This window comes from Schistocerca americana, chromosome 1 (assembly GCF_021461395.2).
Source record: "Schistocerca americana isolate TAMUIC-IGC-003095 chromosome 1, iqSchAmer2.1, whole genome shotgun sequence".
NCBI lineage: Eukaryota > Metazoa > Arthropoda > Insecta > Orthoptera > Acrididae > Schistocerca > Schistocerca americana.
In genome coordinates this window covers 607,530,146-607,552,442 of record NC_060119.1, presented here as the reverse complement: position 1 = coordinate 607,552,442, position 22,297 = coordinate 607,530,146, and the positions used below count along the sequence as shown (strand labels likewise).

The following is a 22,297-nucleotide window of genomic DNA, read 5'->3' as shown; positions in this document are numbered from 1 at the left end:
TCTTCTCATGCACATTTGACTATTACACCTTGTCACCTTTCAATACCTGATTTTTTGACATGGAAAAGTATTTACTCACGTTGTATACTGCCTCATAAATGATTGAACAGCAATTTCCACTGGGAAAATATTAAACAATTTGAGCAACTGCAAAAGTTAAGTTCTTTGAATTATAAGCTCAGAACACAAGTCAGTCATAAATCTGTCACTTTCGAATATGTGACCTAGATTACTTTACTCTGTGTTCTGACATTATTTAATTTTGCACAAATAAAGTAATAAACATATAACTCTTTTATTCAATTGTTAATGAAGATTTAACAGAATATATTAACATAAAATCAATCAATTACCTGAACGCCTAAGTGGTGAACTAGTTGGAGTTAACTTTCCTCCAGAGACAGGAGACACTTGCCACGTTGTTACAGGTGGTGGTGTTTCACATGAACTGCCTGATGCTGAACGACGACGTTGACCCCCTCCACCAGGTGGTGTACCTATCATGAACTGCACCTGAACAACCACCATTGTCTTCAGTAGCTCTTACTATGACAACACAGAGAAGTAAATCTACAAAATTTAATGACGCTTACTTATAATCAATTACTTTCTTCCAAAAAGTAATGTTTACAGCAAACCTGAGACATAAGAAAAATACAGCCACAATTCTGATTCCATAGCTAATGTTAATATTGATATTGCATTGCTTCGAAAATGGTATCATGTATCTAAATGGGTATGGAAATCTAGACTGATGTACTAGCTTTCAGATGAATTCTTCTACAGAGCTCGTAGACAACACACACACACAACTACTAAACATGACATGACCCATTCTCACAGCTTCAGTTCTGCCAATACAGTTTCGGCTGCGTTTTTGCATCTATCAACGATCCAGTGGCACAAGCTGTATGGTGACTTCTTACCATTACTCCTTCCATTACTTATATTCCATTAACATACTTATACTGATGTATAGTAATTAATTCTTTTCCCTAGTCTGTTCATAGTGACTATGATTAAAACCAACTTCTAATCACAGAACATTTTTCCATTATATTTCTGTCACCATCTGCTCCAGGTCTGTTGGTGATTAAGTTGTTTTTTTATCTTCCATCATCCCTTACAATAGTGTTTTTTTCATGAATGTTATACGAAAAAATCTACATGGAAGTCACTATGCAGAAGGGACCAGTAAGCCATCTGCTCAGCTCTGGAGCATTTTTCTTTACTGTTTTACTGAGAAAATATTGCTACTTACTGAAAACCATGTTGGCTGATGCACGAACATACAAACCAAAACTGGCTACCGAAGCTTCAACATGAAAAACTAGCTCTCCACACTGCGTTCATCACCTGTTAGCACTGCAGTCATCATAAATTGGGAATCTAGTAAAGATTTTGGAAATCATTTTCAGAGGGTTGAGAGTTTCTACTAACAAAAACTGACCATTTGGTAACTTTAACTGCACCAAATGAAGTAATTTCTGTGCACGATGCAGCCAAATAACTATCTTGCTCCTCAGTAACCACTTCTAAGAAACAGAAATTCACCAGCTTGAATTTAGGCAGTCTTTTTCTGAAGGTATTTGTCTGGAGTGTACCTCAGTATGGGAGTGAAATTTGGATGATAATCAGTATAGACAAGAAGAGAATAGAAGCTTTTTAATTGTGGTGTTACAGAAGAATGCTGAAGATTAGATGGGTAGATCAAATAACTAATTAAGAGGTACAGAATCTAATAGGGGAGAATAGAAATGTATGGCACACTCTGACTAAAAGAAGAATCAGTTGACTAGGCATCAAGGAAATGTCAGTCTTGTTATGGAGGTATGTAGAAGATGTGTGAGAAATGTAATGAGACTGACAACATTGTAAGCAATCTGAAAACGCTATGACTTTCTATTTGTGTAGTCCGGTGTGTTCATTCCTTACAGATGCTCAGTCAAAGTTTCAGCACTGTAAATCCATCACATCATTTTTCAGAGCAAAATCAGTGAATGTGTGTTTTCACTGTGTGTGACAAAAATGGGACACCAGAATTTTGAGCAATATTATGCAATCAAGTTCTGTGTTAAACTTGGGGAATCCGTGACTGTGACCTTTGAAAAGTTGGAATGGGCCAATGGGAAACATTCCTTATCATGAGCACAAGTTTTTCATTGTCACAAATCATTTTTCGAAAGACGAAAACAAGTTGAAAATGAACCTCACTCAGGGAGATGATCTAGTTCAAAAACAGCTCACTGGATGTGCATGTGCTCTTGTAAGATCATAACAATGTTTAACAATAAGTATGACAGGTGACTGTTCATCTTTTTCTCCATACATCAAATTTTGATCAAAGTTTTCCACATGCGAAAGGTTTGTGCCAAAATGGTGCCGAGAAACCTCACAATTAAGCAAAAGGATAATTGAAGAAACGTGCTGATCTCCTTGAGAGGATTGCCAATGATCACAAATGGTTTCAGCCATGTGATCACAGATGATGAATCCTGACTTTTTCAGAATGAGCCCGTGGCAATGTGATGAGTGGCACACTTGAGACATCTCCTCGGCCAAATAAATCTCAAATGAGCAAAACAACGCTGATTCACTTTCTTGGCTGTAGGGGTAACATGCCTACAGAATTTGTCCCTTCAGGACAAATTGTCAATGACCTTGAAAGCCTTGGGAAAAGGGTGTGTCAAGTGAGATCGAACACTGCAGACAAGTGGATGCTGCATCATGATAATGCCCCATGACCACTTCCAACACAGAATTTTTGACCTCAAAAGGCACTCCTGTTGTTCCTCAACCTCCCTATTCCCCTGATCTGAATCCTTGTGACTTTTTTCTTTACCCAGAATCCAAAAATATAATAAAAGGATGTCATTTTGGGATTCTGGAGAACATTCAAAACAACACGACTGACATGTAAGGCCCTACTATTTGAAGCCTTGCAGCACTGCTACCAAGACTGAGAACAATGATCCCTTCAGTGTATAGCTGCCGAAGGGAAGTGCTTTGAAAGGTACAATGTCGTTGTTTGAAAAAAATAAAAACTTTGGCACATAAAAAAGAAAATCTGTGTATTGGACAATTCAACCAGCTGGCCAAATGCAGACTTGTAATGAGAATCCCCTCCAAGCTCCATCAGGTGCTGATAACACTGTCTCACATGAGTACATGGCATCTCCATGTCCTTCACAGTTGAGTGGAAAATTTGACACCATCCACTCCCCTCATATACTCTACCAGGTCTTGTAGCAACATTAAACATGAACAACAATGCTGTACTTTGGTGGTCATTCTAGCAGTCAAGGAGAATAGCAGATCGCAGCTGTAATCATTTACACACCCCTGATGGTGTGTATGTGTAAGAAGTTAACTGATATGTCACCTTGACCTCTGAGTGCTTCACTTTTTCTGTCAGGCAGTGTATCTTGCAATTATTATGCAGAGATGAAGAGGCATGCACAGGATAGACTAGCATGAGTGGGGGGGGCTGCACAAAATGAGTCTAAACTGAAAATCACGTCACATCATAAAGCACACACTGAGATGGGAGGTAAAAACAAACAAGAAAATATTTTCCAGCTCTATAAACTACAAATACTTGAAGGCTCTGTCTTAAGCTCTATTACTTATGACTTATAAAAACATTCACAACAATGACTGACAATGACAGCTGTTGCTGCAAAGGAGAAAGGGATCTTCTGATATGTTACGGGAAGTACTTAACCCTGTAACTGCTCTGGATGTGTTAACGCGCACACCTTTGTACCTGTCCCTGTGTGCTCTGAACATGTTTACGCGCGCCACCAGTCCTTGTACCTGGTACTCTGAAAGTGTCTACGCGTACACACGTTCAGAGTACCAGGTAGGACTAGTGGCACGCGTAAACACATTCAGAGCACACAGGGACATGTACATAGGCACGCATGTTGGCACGTCCAGAGCAGTTAAAGGGTTAATAGTCATTCTGTATTGAGAATGTACATGGAACATGAACAAATAGAGTTGTGTAACTGGTGCAGTCCTCAAAATGCTTTGGAGGAGGACTTCATAAGAAGTACTTCTTTTTGTGTACTTTTTATTCATTTGATTTGACTGTACTGATCTATCAATATGTGTATGTATTGAAATATTACTTAACCTCATATCACATAAAAGAACCTGGCTAGTGGTGGTGGTTGTGTGTGTGTGTGTGTGTGTGTGTGTGTGTGTGTGTGTGTGTGTGTGTGTGTGTGTGAGAGAGAGAGAGAGAGAGAGAGAGAGAGAGAGAGGGCGGGGGGGGGGGGGGGGGGGGGGATTTTCAGTACCATGAAGGTCGTAGAGAAAGAGTTCCTCCTTCCATAAGCTTGTCTCTGGAGTGGCAGGGGACCAAGAGGCACTTGTTCTGCTGCTTTGAAAATACACAAAACTACTTGGCTTTCTAATAATATGTAACAAAACATAAACAGTTGCAAAATGGTTGGTTGTTCACATTTTTGCTGTCATCAAGAATGTTTTAAATGGTTTTTCTTGCATGATTCAATGAATACTATTAATGAGCAACCCATCCTTGTTATGTGCAGCATTCTTTATTGGAAGTGCTTTCTGGCACTTCTGAACAATAGGCAAAATTTGTACAGATATAGGAGCCAGTTTGTGTGCATGCTAAATGTTATTTAATTCTTGTTTCTGTAAGTGCTTTCCATTTCAACTGATGGGATCTTGTGTGGTGATCCATTTACAAACATTTCATTGCTACAAACTGCCACTTTCAAACATTGTGTCACACACAAGTGCGCGTGCGCGCGCGCACACACACACAAAATAATATAGTGACATCAAAAACAAGTAGCTGTGCCAACAACATGTCAAATACAGCATGGAGTACAATTATCATAGGTTCACATTTTACCAAAATGAATTTATTTTCGCCAATACAATTGTATGACCCACATGATGTTTCACACATTAGAAATCTGCCTCCTTACCCACTTCAACCCCCACTTTGTTAGTATGTTATGCACTACTTAAAACTAAAAAGATCTTTCAGGTTGTGACATTCTGAAAGAACTTACAGAAGGTGGTGACAGTGAGCTAAGATCTGGTGGAGCTGTTCTCGAATAATCATTCCCTCTCTTCATGTTGATTGGTTGTGATCTAGGAACTGTACTCTGAAAAATAAATATAAATTTTTACAGGCTTTATTTCCATTGATATTTTCATATTCAACAGTTACACAGTAGTTCACTTAATAAATACAGCCAAATACTGAAAATTGTTGAGTTACTGTTACAGCTTTCAGTTCTCATTTTTTTTTACATCAAATGTCAAAATGTTAATGGGTAAATTATATGTAATTTTTTACCTCATTTTCTAGCACATGATAAAATAAAAACAGACAAACCTATCAGCTGTAGGCAACTAAAAACAATACTTTATGTCTATTGTTTCTGTCTTCTATATTTTTCTGTTCTAAATTGTATTTCTTATTTTTGAATTGGATTTTCTCAATTTACTTCATTCATTGACATCTACAAAACCACATACCTTACTTGGTGACTGCAATCCATCATTTGTTTGTAACTGCTGATAAGCATCCCTTTGTGTTGGTACAGGGATGGGGTCTGATATTGGCAGGAAACTTGGCCTTGGTGGACTAGCTATTGCCATGCATGGTCGAATACCTTTCACCCTACAGAAAAATTATTATGAATTTAAACATCTTTGTAAATTCAAAGCACGTAAGGCCAATAAAAGGAAATGTCTGCTATAAACTTACTGTCTTTCAATGTTGCTATCACTTGACTGATCAGAAGGAATATTTGATGGAACCAAGACAAAGTCATCCGTTTCTTCTGGACTTGAACTACTGCCTTGACCTCTACAAGACACTGGCGATCCTATGCAGTTAAAAAGTAAATCAGATGCCTGTCAGACCAGTCTCAGGATTACATGTTTATCGGAGGACACAAATAGTTAGTAATGGGAACAACCAAATGAAAACAATTGATCCTGTCAGTTGTTGGAAAACAATCTACACATTCGATTGTAGTTTTACATATTGGTTAAATTATTCATTCATTTTTTTTAGTGGAATCAATCTGTGGGAGCAACCAAATGAAAAAAAATATCAATTCAGCATAGTGACTGAATTACTCATTCTTTCTTGTAAAATTAAAGGAGTCTACAGTTTTTCTGTCAGTTGAACCATGTACTCAAACTTTCAACTGAAACCACTTCTAAGTGTTTTAGTTGACAGCTATCCACTCTTCTGAATGAAACAAGTCTTTTCATAATTTGAAACTAGTAAATATATTGTTGTGGATTAAGTTATTTCAGATGTAATTAACACATGTGCCTAACTAATTAAGCTAATGTTGAGCATGACAATTCCCTTACAGGTACATGAATAAGAAAGGAACATCGCCAACTTTTAATGATTGCTGCGTTCCGTTTAGCTGAAAAGGTGTGATGATGTCCATTAATTAAAAATCATTTGAATCTAGCATTTGAAAAAACACTTATTCTGCCATTCATGTGTGTGGTAGGTAACTATATCGTGTAGGAAATTATGTTACAAGCTATATACACATAAATAATATGCATGCACACAAGTCTGTTACATTTTACAGCTTTTGAAAAGCAGCAAATAGTATTTCACAGGCATGAAGTAGTGCTATACACATTCACACACTGGTACTTCAATTTCACAGCTAACCATTTTCTCTTGCCATTATTGTTAAAGGAGTCTGGAATCACACCTTTGCACATTCAGTTCTGAGCAGAAACATTAGACCGTTTTGAAATTTCAGCATTATTAATATTGTTGACTGTACTTTGTTATTGTCTGCCATCACTGTTGTTATGATTCTGATGTTTGCTTTTTATTGTGGGTCAATTAGCAGCTTTTAGTTCTGAAAAGGATAGATTGCCACCCTCTGTAAAGATGGCAAGTTGAGCTGCAGACAGGCACAAAGAAAAGACTGTTAAACATTAAGCTTCTTCTTTTATATAAAAAAAACAACACACACACACACACACACACACACACACACACACACACACACACACACACACACAAAGTAACACTATCTCCAGCTGCTAAAGCCAGAATGCAACTGTCATGCTGAAGGAATGCAGCAATCGAGAGTGGGGTGGGGATGGGGGAGGTAGAGGGATAGGGTAGTGGGGGGGGGGGGGGGTAGAGCACTATATGGCGGAATGTGCAGGTATTAGATGGCAGCAGGACATATGTGTGTGTGTGTGTGTGTGTGTGTGTGTGTGTGTGTGTGTGTGTGTGTGAGTGCGTGCGTGCGTTTTTTGCTGAGAAAGGTCTTGGTTGAAAGCTCAGTGCATAACAGTCTTTTCATTGTGGCTGTGCGTAACTCAGTGTGTCATCTATAGTGAGTAGCAATCTACCCTTTTCATAGTATAGTTGATGTTCCAACCTGGAATTTTCATTGTTTGATTTAGCTTTCACTTATGTTTTTCATCCATGTTTATGAACATGGCATGTACATGATAGTGAACTTTGTGTCTGGATCAAAATTCCAAAAAGCTTAGTGGCATGGGAGTGAAAGAAACCACATGATTGGATAAATGCAATTAACAAGATAAAGTCATTGCAATACAGTGTATCTGGAAAGATGATTCATATTCTGAAATTAAATTAATTAAAGAAATTCAAACCAAAATAATGAATGTGCTTGAAAGCAAGTTGTTAAGTAAGCACACAATTAACAAAAGTATTTTACATGCCTTATGTTCCTGTCACCTTGGCATTTACCAAAAGCGATTTATCTCTAATGGGCGTAAATAAGTGGCAACAGAAAGGAAGTCTTAAATAAATTTAGATTAAAATTTAAACAATGGAAAACCCAGGAAGGAATGTAACAATATTATGAAAAGGAAAGTTACTACTCACCATATAGTGGAGATGCTGAGTCACAGATAGGCACAACAAAAAGACTCACAAATAAAGCTCTTGGCCAGTAAGGCCTACATCAAAAATAGATGACAGACACAAAAACTCTCATGCAAATGCCACTCACACACACGACTGCAGTCTCAGGCAACTGTAACTACACTGCCATACGAGCACCCAGCCTCTGGTAAGCATCCATGAATTACAGCAAAGGTACTGTGGTGTGGGAATCTTGTTACGGATCTCATGTTTGTAGATATGAAGAGCTGCTCTTCCATTTCCACTCACTATAACGCGTACCATGTCTGTGAGCTAATCAAATCTATACTATATGTTTCACTAAGTACTAACAACAAGCAAGAAAATGTGAAGTCAGGGCTAATAAAATACAAAAACTGAAGATACAGTACTACAATAACACAGGCTGAATGACAGGACTTTTACAACCCCACAAAATAATCACTTCACTAGAGACTGGACAGCACGGCACCATGTGGCGGAGCGCATACCTCATAAATGGCAGACCAATTATATATGAGATGTGTCACCACTCATCGTTTGTTGCTTAGGGCCTGAAACACCCTGTATTGAACATTATGTAATCGAATGAATGTGATATTAGTTACAGTGGAAAGTCAGAAGACTGAAAGAGTATAAGACACCACAGTAATTAATCTCTGCCAATAAATAGGCTAATTAACAGAAATATGAATGCTAATAAAGCATGAAGAAAACTGTATTGCAATTGGTATGACGACTAACTACATTTGTCAATAAAATAAGCTCAAGTAAGAGTGTGAGACTAGCACTGGTAATATATTTCCCCTTTCCTCAGGTTTTACACTTTTGCCTGCTATGTCCTCTTTCATGAGTTTATTCTGGATGATCGAGTAGTGGTGTTGAAGTTTTATAGACAGACAATGCTGTCTTTTTACATAATTTATCATAGTATATAAGAAACTGTGATATGAATGAGTTGAAGCAGTCTACTGAAAAATCTTCAGAATTCAGATAAGGATATTTAAAGAACTTGGAACAACTGGAAATTAGTGTTGAATAGAAGTTACTACAAAATTAAAGTTACTTGTAAAAAATAAATTCACACACAAAAATAAACGTAAAACTACACTGACAGAGAGAACGACACAATGGTAATTAAAACTAAAAGTACCTGGTTCTGGTGAAGAAGGTTCAGCCCTTGGTAGTGAAGAAGCCGCTGCTACAGGAGCAAACAATGTAGCTGGAGAAGGAGGAAGCTCTCCTGAAAGAAAAAGTACAGCATTTTAGCTTCAGAATAGCATAGAACATGTGTATTCCAAGCACAAACACAACACTATGTCTTATACTGTGCACACACACTGAAACTGTGGCCAAATGATAGAAATTTATTCTGTGCTCAAACTAAGCAAGAAAAATAGAGTAAAGATCATACAGCCTATAAATTCTTAATTTACAACTATGAACAACAATCTTGCAGAACAATAATTTTCTGGTGTATTTTGATATCAAATAAAAGTATTAATTATTTGATAACATAATGCATCAGAGAAGTACTGTGACGTTGCTGCTGATTTCTGTATTACAGAAATAAAGTGTATAAGTAAAACCTATACAACACAAAATTCTAGTTGCTTACAGAGCTTTAAGTTCCAATTGCTTATGGACCTTTAAAGATCTGTATTGATGAAACCAAATACGAAGAAACTATGTCATGTGCCCACTTACTGGAGCATATATGCTTTGTAGTGTGACAGCAATAACTAGCTAACAGTCTATGCTGAGACTGCTACTTGTTTGGGTGTGTGTAGTGCAACCAGTTGCGCGACATAAGGTGGAAAATGGGATAAAAATAAAAAATAAAAAAAAATAAATAAATAAAATAAAAAAAACAACAACATTCAACAATGTTTGACTCAATTTAACACATCATAATCTATGTTTTTGATAGCCTGTGGCTGTCATTCATTATTTAAATAATGAATAATGCACTAGTGTGGCTTCAGTTGAGTGTGTGTGTGTTTTTATTTTTGACAAAGGGCATTGGCTGAAAGATTTAAGTGTGAAAATCTTTTTGTTGTGCCTATTGCAACTCAGCATCTCCACTGTATGGTGAGTAGCAACCTTCCTTCTCACAATATTGTTATAATGGCACTAGTTACTTATTTTTTCATGCTTAGCGAGGAGCGTTTCAAGAATTTTTTCTCGTTGTCAAGTGCAAACATGTACATATGTATTTTGTGTGGTGTCTGAATGTATTGTTCTGCGTTTCTTCCACTGTAATCATCTTTTTGAGGTTATCAGGTACTGCGCCTCCTCAGTTATGTAGAAAACCGCACACATGCAAACTATCACTCACATTGTTTGTTTGTTAACATCACAAAAAATACATATGTAAATACTGCACTTGACAACAAGAATAAATTCTCGAAACATGTTTTGTTCAGCATGGGGGTTAAAAAACATAACCCGCACTGCGTTTAGACTAAAACCATTTGAGCAATGCGAAGTGAATGACGGTGTCAACTAGTGCTCCAAGTGGAAAATGCCAAAACACGCTAAATATGGTTCAACAAAGGTGTCATGATGATCACAACAAACACGAAACTGCGTTTGTGGAGTAGAGACAGGTTGGAAATGGTTGTGATTGGTCATACCCTCATTCAAATGAACCCAGTTACTCCCATCAGCCACCACACCAAGTAGAGCTTCGCAGGGGCAGGAGATACGGCACGAATTGTGCCCTGGTGTCAAAAAACTGAACCCCATAATATTTGTAAACTCTGCTGGATAGCAACATCATGCCAGAATTGACTTCTTCACAGACATTTTTTCAAAATGCGTAAATCACGGGGAAATTATTAATATCCTGCTGCAAAATCGGGTGCAAATTAACATTGTGGGCATTGGAAATTTGACGGGAATGATAACAAAATGTTGTAAACGGCAGGAAAACGTTACTTCCGGGAATGTAAAAGTGGGGTTATACTGTATGTTCTTGATGTTGATGCCCCGTCAATAACCAGTCATGTACAAAATTTCAACATTAGAAGAACACTGATTCACAAACAACTTACAGTAGCAGCAGGGTCCAATAATGTTTCATCCAGATCAAACAAAGCACTTAAAACCATTGTAGAGGGCAACTATGGATAATATAGTAAATTAAAATACTGGACTGTTGTGTGCCTTATTTACATTTACAAGCTCACACCACTGGAAGCACCTTATGAATGGTTCTTGCTACACCAAAATTTCTTTAGCCATTTAGTTACCCCACATGTACACGTACAATTAACAGTATAAAAATGGCACCCTTGTCAATGAGTTTCATTTGTTCCATGTTCAAACATCTCACAACCTATGCATGATTTAGCTGGAATACCTAAAATGATTTATCATATTGACAACACTTTCAAAGCTGATCAGTACCTCCATATCATGGAACAATGTGATGATGCATTAATCCAACTGCACCAAATTCGATTCAGTAAATAGTTATGTCTTGCTGTTTAGAGATGGCTGAAAAGAAGCTTCTCAATCAAGCGACAAGAGCATCCGTTTTAAATTCCACACAGAGTCTCAGAATCAAGGAGAATCATAATATTAAGATTTGTGACTGTGTGATTCCTCATGCATAATTCACATTATCTATGATTGTGTATTCCATCCTCAAGACTATTAGTTCTGAACAATATAAATTTCACTAACTTAGCGATTTTAAGGCCAGATCAGTTGTATTATGTAGGCTTCCACAGCTAGCATCAAGAGGATTAAAATTTTTCTGGATCTTGTATCATTATATAAAATACTTTAAAACATATAAACTACAAAATATATACATTATTCCATATTTTATATAATGACATGGTACAACACCCAGAAGAATTTCAATCATCTTGATGTAGCTGCTCTTTTGATGTTTGGTGCAAGGTCAAGCCTAAGTCTATACTCCAAACCAGTCCCTAATAATACAAATGCAAAAGGCGAGACAGAAGAATTACTCTGTTGGATTAATATCACAGAATATGTTATCTCCATGTGTAAAGAAAAAAAAGTATTATCACCACAAAGCTGAGCATTTATGATGTCATTGTTCTATTCACTGCACTAGAAAAGCATTAACTTCAATAATGACAGGTAAAAGGATTGACTGGCCCAAATAATTTAGAGTCCAAGAACAGAGCACTGTGCATGCCGAATTTCAGAAGTTCGAGTGTTCACAACTTTAGTGGACTGTGGAACTTCAGCTTAATGTTTCATTGTCAAAAAAAAAGCAATATAATAATTAGGATACAGTATATGTCAAGATTCACTGCAATTTAATTCATTGTATCATTTCTTTTGAAAATCATTACTCCAGCACATAGAAACAGTTGAAATATAAGAATTCCATGTTGGCAGAATTCCTAAACCATGATTGTTTCATACCTGTTACAATGGCCAAGTGGATAGGCTGATCGTTTAAAAACGTAAAGGATGAGCATTCAAATCGAACTGTAGTCAATTGTCAATTTTTTTAGACTTTTGCAGGTAACATTTGAAACCTTAATTCGCTACAAATTGTGCAGCTGCAGGCTTTTCTAGGTTCCACATTCTTTCAAAACATTCCACTGTATAACAGTTTAATCTTTAAACAAACAGGCAAATGGTCATAGTAAAAATACTGAAAATGGATCATGTTATTTGTAATTGCTTTGACTGCTACTTGGTGTCTCTATAGTTTTCAGGTACAAGAAATGTATTAGCTGAGTGGCATATTCTTCTAAGTCCTTATGTGTGGATTACATGAGCAAGTGGATGTGCCTTCCAGTAACTGTTGTTTCCAGTGTAATATTTGTTCTTCAACTACGATAGGCCTATTTGAGGGTTATGCTAAAAAGAAGAAATCAGTAGCTCCTTGATATTGTGTCAGCTTACTGTACATGTAGCTGCAGTATGTGTCTGACTGAATCTCAACAGCAACTTTCATCGTTATTGGACCGTTTGAAAACCAAGCTGCACGAAAAACACCGGCGATTGGACCGCAAAAAAGTCCTTTTCCATCATGACAATGCACTAGCACACACCTCAGCAGTTGTGGTCGCAAAATTAATGGAAACAGGGTTCCAACTCGTTTCACATCCCCCTATTCTCCAGACTTGGCTCCCTCGGACTACTATTTGTTCTCCAATTTGAAGAAATTGTTGGCGGGACAAAGATTTTATTCAAACGAAGAGGTGATGGCAGCAACTAATAGATATTTTGCAGACTTGGACAAGTCCTATTATTCGGAAGGGATCAACAAATTAGAACAGCATTGAACAAAGTGTAGAAGTCTAAAGAAGACTATGTTGAAAAATAAAAAAGGTTTACCCCAAACATGTAAGTAGTTTTTATTTTTGCACGGACTTTTCAAACGCTCCTCGTGTAGCTTCAGTATTTTCTCTACATGCCAATGGCACCAAGAACAGCTTGATTCCTTTGAGGCATAGAACTGACAAGTCTGTGGAAAAAGTCCTCATCCATGGCAGTTCTCCCCACGAAGAATGAACCAAATCCTATATGGGATTCGGAGTTCCCGGAGGAGGGTCTGTCCAACTGTCCTGCGGAGTCTTCTAAAGTTGAGCCCATACATGCTCTATGGATTTGAGAACATGTGACTTTGGAGACCATGGAAGGCACTGAATAATATTCTCCCTCCTTTAAAAACCAGCTCTGAATCCTAATTCTAGTGTGTGATGGATGATATCTTGTTGGTAAGTGAGTCGTCCTTCAGGGTACCGAAGTCAAGCTCCAGGGATAATTACATTTTCAAAGAAATGTTCATAGCATGCTGAATTGAAGTTGCCTTGGATATGTTCTAAAGTTCCTTCACTCATGTAAGACATCCAGCCCCAACATTTCACACTTATGCACCTGGTTCTAGTGCACGTGGCCACGAAGTGCACATCATATCGTTGCCCATCTATGCAGTGAACAAGAGCATGAGCTCTGCTCATGGCTGCTATTGTCCTCTCATTGGAGAAAATGACTTCTCTCCAATTGTCATCTTCCCAGTATCTCACAATTGGTAATCTATCCATGGCTTGTTCATCAGACATCAGCTCTTTGATAGGAACAGCATGACAGGACCTGATTCATTGGTCCTTTAATCTTCTGAGAGCAGTTCTCGAAGAGCCCAGAAAACGTGAAGCTCTCCTTAGTTCCCGAATGAGTGACAATGGAGTTTTCTGGCCCACCCTGACCAGTTCTTCATCTTGTCTTCATGTAGAGACTAGTGGTCTTCCAGGTATTGGACGTCTCACTACCTCACCATTATCTCCAAATCATCTAATGTATGTTTTTGCCGTGGAAGCATCAATACCATCACAACATCCTGCCTCAGATGCAGTAGCACCATTTTCAAAGAGAGAAATTATTCACTTGTGAACATTCACATCAGCCATTTTGAAGCAGATGTACAATGTATGCCACTCAATTGATACAATTCTCTTAGCTGAAAACTGTAGACACAACAGGTGGCAGTCTAAGTACTTACAAATAAATAAATCCCTTTTCAATATTTTTACTATGGCCATCTGTCTATTTGTTTAAAGATTAGTCTATTATAAAATGCAATCTTTTGAAAGAATGTGGAACTGTGAAATGCTTATTGTCACAATAATTCTACCGAAATGGAGTTCCTATATGTCAACTGTTTACACACGCTCGAATACCGATTTTCAAAAGAAACGATACGATGAATTCTTTTGCAATAAATCTCGACATATATTGTATCCTAACCATTATAATGCTTCTATTTAATGATGTAAACACCAAGCTGAAGCTCCACAGACCCCTAGAGTTGTGAACATGGCACTTCTGAACTAGAGCATGCACAATGCTCTGTTCTTGAACTTAAATTACTCTGGCCGACCATCTTTTTGCCTCTCACTGTTCATGTGATTAACTTGGTGACATGTGATTAACACCATCTTGTGCTATAATTTACCATTGTAATTACTAGCAGGTGATTTGTATCTAACTCTTATTAAAATGCCTGATTATAGAGACAAAACAAAAACCTTCAGCTCGTGGTATATTTAAACAATTAGTATGGACAATGGGTGGATTGCTACTCACCAAATTAAAGAGATTTTGAGGGGCAGTGCTCCCCACCCTTCTCTCTCTCTCTCTCTCTCTCTCTCTCTCTCTCTCTCTCTCTCTCTCTCTCTCACACACACACACGACCACTGTCATCTTGGTTCCAAGTCCCAACTACCACTGTGGTGAGCAGAATTTCAGCTGTGGTGGGTAATGGGGGTAGAGAAGAGGAGTCGGGGGAGGAGGGAGAGGGATAAAAATGCTGTGATGAAAGGAACAATAGTGCTGCCTGTGGGACTGTGGAGGGATGTGTGGAAGACGAGGACAGGGCAGCGAGCAGGCTATATGGGAGGGAGGGGAGAAGGTAAGCAAAGGGAAAAAAGAGAGAAGTGCCGTGATGAGATAATAGGCATGTGTAAAGCTGGAAAGAGGGAGCAGGAGAGGGCCAGAGGCAGGTGGAAGGCAGATAGTAGCGAAGGCTGAGACACGTGGGGGTCCACTGGGGGCCAAACTGCACAATAACCCTGGGTTCAGTGTGGGGTGGCGGTGGGGGTGGGGTGAGTGGACTGCTGTAGGGGTTGTGTACCACTGCAGGCTATGGCAGGGACGAAGCCTCTCCATCGTTTCTAGGTTCCCAATTCCATACCATACCATGCCATGCCATGCCATGCCATGCCATGCCATTGTTGGTGGTTCTGATGTGGATGGGGATACTGATGTCACCATATTTGAGGTGGAAGTCAACCTCAAGAAAGACGGCTTGTTGGGCTGCGAAGGACCGTATGAAGCAAATGGAGAAGAAGGCACTAAGTTTCTGCAGGCGTGTAGATAGCATGACCTCACCCTTGGTTTGTATCAAGAATATGTCATTAATGAATCTGAACCAGTGGTGTGGGATTGGGATTCTGAGTAGATACGAAAAATTCCTTTACATGGTCCATGAGTAAGTTGGCATACGATGGTGCCATGTGGATGCCCAATGGTATAGCTCATATTTATTTGTAGGTTTGCCTTCAAAGGAGAAGTAATTGCTGGTGAGGATACAGTTGGTAATGATGACCAAGAAGAAGGTTGTATGTAAGGGGTCAGTCAAGCACTGGGGAAGATAGTGTTCAATAGTGACAAGCTCATGAGCATTCTGGGTTTCAGTGTAGAGGGAGGTGGCATCAATAGTGGTGAGCAGTCGCCAGGCAGTAAAGAAAAAGAAACTGGGAATATCAGTAGAAGAAATGTTTAGTGCCTTATATATAAGAGAGTACTTACTAGTAATAGGCTGAAGATGTTTGTCCACACGGGCAGAGATTCTCTCTTGGCCACCACAGTAAGCAGCCTTACTGGAGTGACCTGGTTGGTTGGGTTTATGTACTTTGGGATGCATGCAGAAAGAGGGTACAAGGGCTGGGAGTTCTGTGTTGAGCTGGAAACTGTACTCGGGGGAGAGGTTCTGGGATGGACCAAGGAATTTGAGGAGGGACTGGTAGCTCTGCTGGATTTCAGGTATGCGGTCACTGTTGTAGAGCTAGTAGACCATCAGCTGCAGGAGCCTCTCTGCCAGGTAATCCCTAGAGGTTCATATCCACAGTGGTGGAGACTTGGTTGGCTGTTGGTTGGAACCATTTTATAAGTGGTTTTTCTTTCCATGAATTTGAGATTAGTTTCTATGTTGAGGGATTTTGGGAATAACTGAGACGCAACTTCTGCAGTTATGAAATTCTGCAAATTTAACAGTGGATGATTCAAAGAGATTGGGCATGGATCACAGCTAGAGTAAAGCTGAGTAAGACAGAATTCAATACTGGTTTTGAATCAAGTCTGTGTTTACGATTAGTGGAGAAAAAGCTTTTCTCATTTTAAAGAACATAGTTCTTATACAGGAAAACAGTGATCTGTAATTATTATAAATAAACTGTGTACACCACCAGCCACAAACAAGAGGATTGCCATGCGCCACCGCCTCCAGCAGACATTCATGGTCCGAAGATGGTCTGATAAAAAGATCGAAACCTGTCACCGTTAAAAAAGTTAAGTGATCAAGACTGCTTCCAGTTTATTTAAAAGCTTTTCTGTTGTGGGGACAGGGAGATGGTCTTAGGAGGCCCAGCAGGACTGAATTTGGAAGTGGAAAAAATGGCTCTAAGCACTGTGGGACTTAACATCTGAGGTCATCAGTCCCCTAGACTTAGAACTACTTAAACTTAACTAACCTAAGGACAGCACACACATCCATGCCCGTGGCAGGATTTGAACCGGCGACCATAGCAGCAGTCCAGTTCTGGACTGAAGCGCCTAGAACCACTTGGCCACAGTGGCCAGCTTTGGAAGTGGAGCAAAAGGTGAAGCCATCGTACAAGACCGAGACTTCTGTGGGACTGAGGCTTTTGGAAGACATGTTCCTGACTGAGTTGTTGGTCTGTTTAGGCTCAGAGTTCTGTAAGGTGGCATGTGGGAGTTTCTGGGTGTGTGACAAATGTAATATGTCTGCAAGGCAGGGTCTGGCAGCTTTGAATGGGTGGGGGGATATTTGATGGAGGTTATTGTTTGTAGTGATGGTGGATGAAAATAGTACAAGGCATGAACAAGAAGTGAACAGTTTGCACAGTCTATTGAGTGGACATTTTTCATACAGCTCTAGTTCCTGGAGGGCAAAGGTTTCAATGTGGAAGGTGAGATATGGGATGGATTCCATTTAGGATTTTCTATTATTTAATTATAGTATGGGTTAGATAAATTTAAATCTACCCAGAGACTGTTGCTGATGTACTTCAGTTTGAAAGTATTTTCAAATCATGGATGCTTAAAGTGATGCCAGACATACAGATGTGTTCAAATTATTAGACTAAATTATTATTTTTGATACTCTTTAGTTGTCTGGTTTAAAAGTAGGAGAGAAAAGTGTAATAATTGATTTATTTTAATGGTTTGAATGATGCCACAAAATTTCCCTTCCAAGCAACTTACAGATCACTGAATTTTTCACAGTTGGTAACATTTTCCATTTTCTCTCCAAATTGTGGTGGTGTTAGTTGTCTGTGTATATGCTTTGAAACTGTGTTTACAGTAATGTTTTATGTTAGTGCTGTACTTCAGCTTGTTATTTATTCTATCAATTTCTCGCTACTTTAACAAGACATTACACAGCTTGTGAACTTACATGTTTTTAGCTTTAGGAATAAATCATGGAGTTTCCATAGAAAGCGAGGTTGAGGGAAAGACAAAAGAGGTTTCACCTTGGAAAGTTCCAGCTGTGGTAGCACTTCTTACTGAAAATTGTTATACACAGCAAGAAATTGCTGACAGAATGAGAATATCACAGAAAACTGTCAGCAGAATCAAACTTTCTGTACAGAAAAGTGGTGAACACAAGCCAAACAGGAAAGGAAAATGTGGACATAACAGAAAAATCAGTTCTAGAACAATGAGAAGACTTACAGATATGGCAACAATGAACCATAAACTTAGTTCTACAGGCATAAGCCATCAGGTGAAAGGTTTGGGTATTGAAGTTTCACCTGTTGCAGTGAGAAGGACACTGCTTGAATGTGGTTTAAAGACATGCCGGCCAAGGAAAAAACAGAAAATCACACCTGCCATGAAAACCGAAAGATTGCAGTGGGCTAAACAACTTCAGCAGTAGACAAGCAAGGGTTGGGCTAAGGTATGTGCAATGATATGGTAAATTAAGTGGGTCTAATCTCTAAAATTAGGAGTTTCGGCTTGAAATTGTGATGATGTATTGATATCGAAGAAGTGCACATCTGAATTTTGGGATTGCCCTACGCTACCATTCCCAACTTTTCTAACTTGCAATTTTGTACACATGCTTCAGTGATGAATCTGCTGTATTCACTGCGATGGAAGAAAGCAGCCAGTATGCTCATCACAGGTCTGGAGAACAGTTAAAAGCTGAGTGTGTGCAGCAACGTGTGAAGCATCTTACTTCCGTTATGGTCTGGAGCGTGATGTCTGTGAAAGGTACTGGCAGATTACACATTGTTGAAGGGACAATGAGGCAAGAACAACATAAAGAAATCCTTGAAAAGGAACTTTTCCTCCAAATAAATGAGTGGTTTCCTAATAAAGATGCCATTTTTATGCATGACAGGGCACCCTGCCACAAAGCCAAAAGTGGTTGTTCCAAGTACTTGGAAGAAAAGCAACTGAAAGTGTTGCTCTGGCCAGTAATAGCTCTGATATGAACCCAACTGAAAATTTATGGGCTACTGTGAAACAGAGGATAAGGAAACTTACAATAACCACCAAACAAGATCTTAATGGATAAACTAGAGGAAATCTGGTACCGTGACAACAATATGAAAATGTCATGTGAAAAGTTAATAAAACCATGCCAAACAGGATAAAAATGTTGATTAAGAACAAAGGTATGCGTATAAAGTATTGAATGTACAAATATAATATGTATGGGGATGTAAATGTGTAATAAATGTAAAGTTTTGGAAGAAACGTCTTTAGTCTAATAATTTGAACACGTCTGTAATATTTTAGGGAGGCACCTGGGTTCCAGGCTTGATCTTGCTTTCACATTTGATGCTAAGATGTTATTCCAAAATATAGACAGCCTTGGAAATTCCGTTTGTTTGTAAGGTGGAATTTACAGTAGATTGGGGTGGCAGTGAGAATCTTGACTGAGGAGGGAGATACCAGGGTAATCCACAGAGTTGTGTGAACAGCTGTGCCCAGGTGGCTCAGTGGCTAACACACCTGCCTAGTAAGCAGGTGACCTGGGTTTGATTCCCAGCCTTAGTATAAATTTTCACTTGTTGCTTCAGTCTATATACATAAAATCATGCCTGTCTGAGATCAGTGAAGTCTCTGAAGTTGTGTCATTTCAATAAAAATTATGTCCCCATACAACAAACGTGTCATAAACAACCTGTAGCGACACATGGCAGAAGTGTACATTGTATTTTGTTCAAGAAACGATGCTTGAAAGGCTTCTACATGATCACAGAAAACTTTACCAGGTTTTTGGACTAACAGCTAAAATGAAATTACGTTGCTGATTATCTGCTTGGAAACAGACACATCAATAGTATGCAGTCCTCAAATTCTAAACATAAAGGTGCTACAAAAAATTAAACAACTAAAGATCACTGTCCCTCCACTTCTGCGGATAATAAAATTCATGTTCAGGATTTTTCCTGACAAGGGAACATCACTAACTTGAGCTCATATTTTAAGGAGAAGGAAGAAAACCTGTAGAATATCAGACCCAGCAATCAACCATGAGTAAGAATTTGGGTCACGATTCTGATAGTACACAGTTATTACATTCTGAAGGTATAGCTTTTAAACTTTCCCGCACACCAGTTTTTTGTCACTCGCACCACCCCAATGAAGTAGACCGTCCGGATAGCCACACAGTCCAATGCGCTGCTTCCCGAGCGAGAAGGCGTGCCGGACCCTGGCAAGAATCCGCCCGGCAGATTAGTTTTGAGATCCGGCGTGCCGGCCAGCCTATGGATGGTTTTTAAGGCGCTTTTCCATCTTCCTCAGCGAATGCGGCCTGGTTCCCCTTATTCCGCCTAAGTTACACTATGTTGGCAAATGCTGCACAAACACCGTCTCCATGTACATGTACACCATAATTACTCCACCATGCAAACATTGAGGTTACACTCGCCTGGTATGAGACACTCCCCGTGGGAGGGAGGGGGTGGGGGGATGTCCACTGGGGGCCAAACTGCACAATAACCCTGGGTTCAGCGTGGGGTGGTGGTGAGGTGGGTGGATTGCTGTGGCCTATTGTGGGGTTGTGAACCTCTGAGGGCTACAGCGGGACGAAGCCTCTCCGTCATTTCTAGGTCCCCGGTTCAATATACAATACACACACCCTAATGCAGTAAGTAGTCTAATGATTGAGTGTGAAGTACTGTACAGTGGAGAGACACCCAGAGTTCCCTAATTCATGGGATTTTGAAGATGAGGGAAGAGAAAGGGAGAGGTGAAAATATTCGCCCAACGTGCTTTGAAATCTTGTCTGAGCACACATGTTATAGTAAGAAATATGACCACATAATATGTCAATCTTACACACATGTTCACCATTACTTTAACAATATTCACATTTTGATATTTTGCAGCTATACATAGTCTCAGAATTAAAATGAATAAACCTGGGCAACTGAAGAACAGTGACATTAATAATTAAATAGCACTATGCTCTTCTTTAATGAGACAATTATCCATTTCATTCATTTACATTGCATCTGTAGCATCAGCTACAGGTTGTAAAAAGAACATTCTGACACAACGAACATAGCATGTTACTAATTTCAAAACAGTATTTCCCAAATCTCAATGTAGTCTACATATATAGCTACATCTACACCAATACTCCGGAAGCACAAGGGTGTGTAGCACAGAGTACTTCTGGTGCCACTAACGATCTCCCCGTCCCTGTTCCACTTGTGAATGGCACATGGGAAGAACGACTGTCAGTAAGCCTCAGTATTAACTCTAATTTTTCGAATTTTCATTATGGTCATTTTATGAGATGTATGTGGGATGAAGTAATATGGTGTCCGACTCTCCGCAGAAAGTACTCTCTCGAAATTTCAATATTAAACCTCACTGTGATGCACAATGCCTCTCTTGTAGCATCTGCTACTGGAGCTCGTTGACCATTTCTGTAATGCTCTCACGCCAACTACACAATTCTGTAATGAAATGTGCTGTTCTTCACTGGGTCAACTCTATCTCTTCTATCTGTTAAGGGTCCTAGATTAATGAGCAATTTCTCAAGAACCGGTGAAACAAGCATCTTGCAAGCCACTTCTTTTGTAGATGAGTTACATTCCCTTAAGATTCTTCCTATGAATTGCAGTCTAGCACCTACTTTTCTTACTATTTGTTTTAAGTGGTCATTTCACTGAGATAGCTCTGGATAGTTACTCCTGGACATTTTACAGTAGGTACTGTTTCCAGCAATTTGTCATCAATAGTATAGTTACACAGTAGTGGATTTCTTTTTCTATGCATGTGGAATACATTACATTTACAGGGTTATTACAAATGATTGAAGCGATTTCACAGCTCTACAATAACTTTATTATTTGAGATATTTTCACAATGCTTTCCACACACATACAAAAACTCAAAACGTTATTTTAGGCATTCACAAATGTTCGATATGTGCCCCTTTAGTGATTCGGCAGACATCAAGCCGATAGTCAAGTTCCTCCCACACTCGGCACAGCATGTTCCCATCAATGAGTTCGAAAGCATCATTGATGCGAGCTCGCAGTTCTGGCACGTTTCTTGGTAGAGGTGGTTTAAACACTGAATCTTTCACACAACCCCACAGAAAGAAATCGC

At 39.1% G+C, this 22,297-nt stretch overlaps 1 protein-coding gene across 2 annotated transcripts in view; it reads right to left on the bottom strand.

Moving 5' to 3' along the window:
• LOC124607225 (serine/threonine-protein kinase unc-51) overlaps positions 1-22,297 on the bottom strand; it is a 145,537-nt gene that overhangs the window by 84,144 nt on the left and 39,096 nt on the right. For both annotated transcript variants that reach the window (XM_047139500.1, XM_047139507.1), the window contains exons 11-15: positions 9,072-9,161; positions 5,756-5,876; positions 5,524-5,668; positions 5,052-5,147; positions 354-513 (exon numbers count right to left, since the gene is read on the bottom strand). In XM_047139500.1, the coding sequence (XP_046995456.1) occupies positions 354-513; positions 5,052-5,147; positions 5,524-5,668; positions 5,756-5,876; positions 9,072-9,161 (612 nt within the window). The remainder of the gene's footprint in view (positions 1-353; positions 514-5,051; positions 5,148-5,523; positions 5,669-5,755; positions 5,877-9,071; positions 9,162-22,297) is intronic.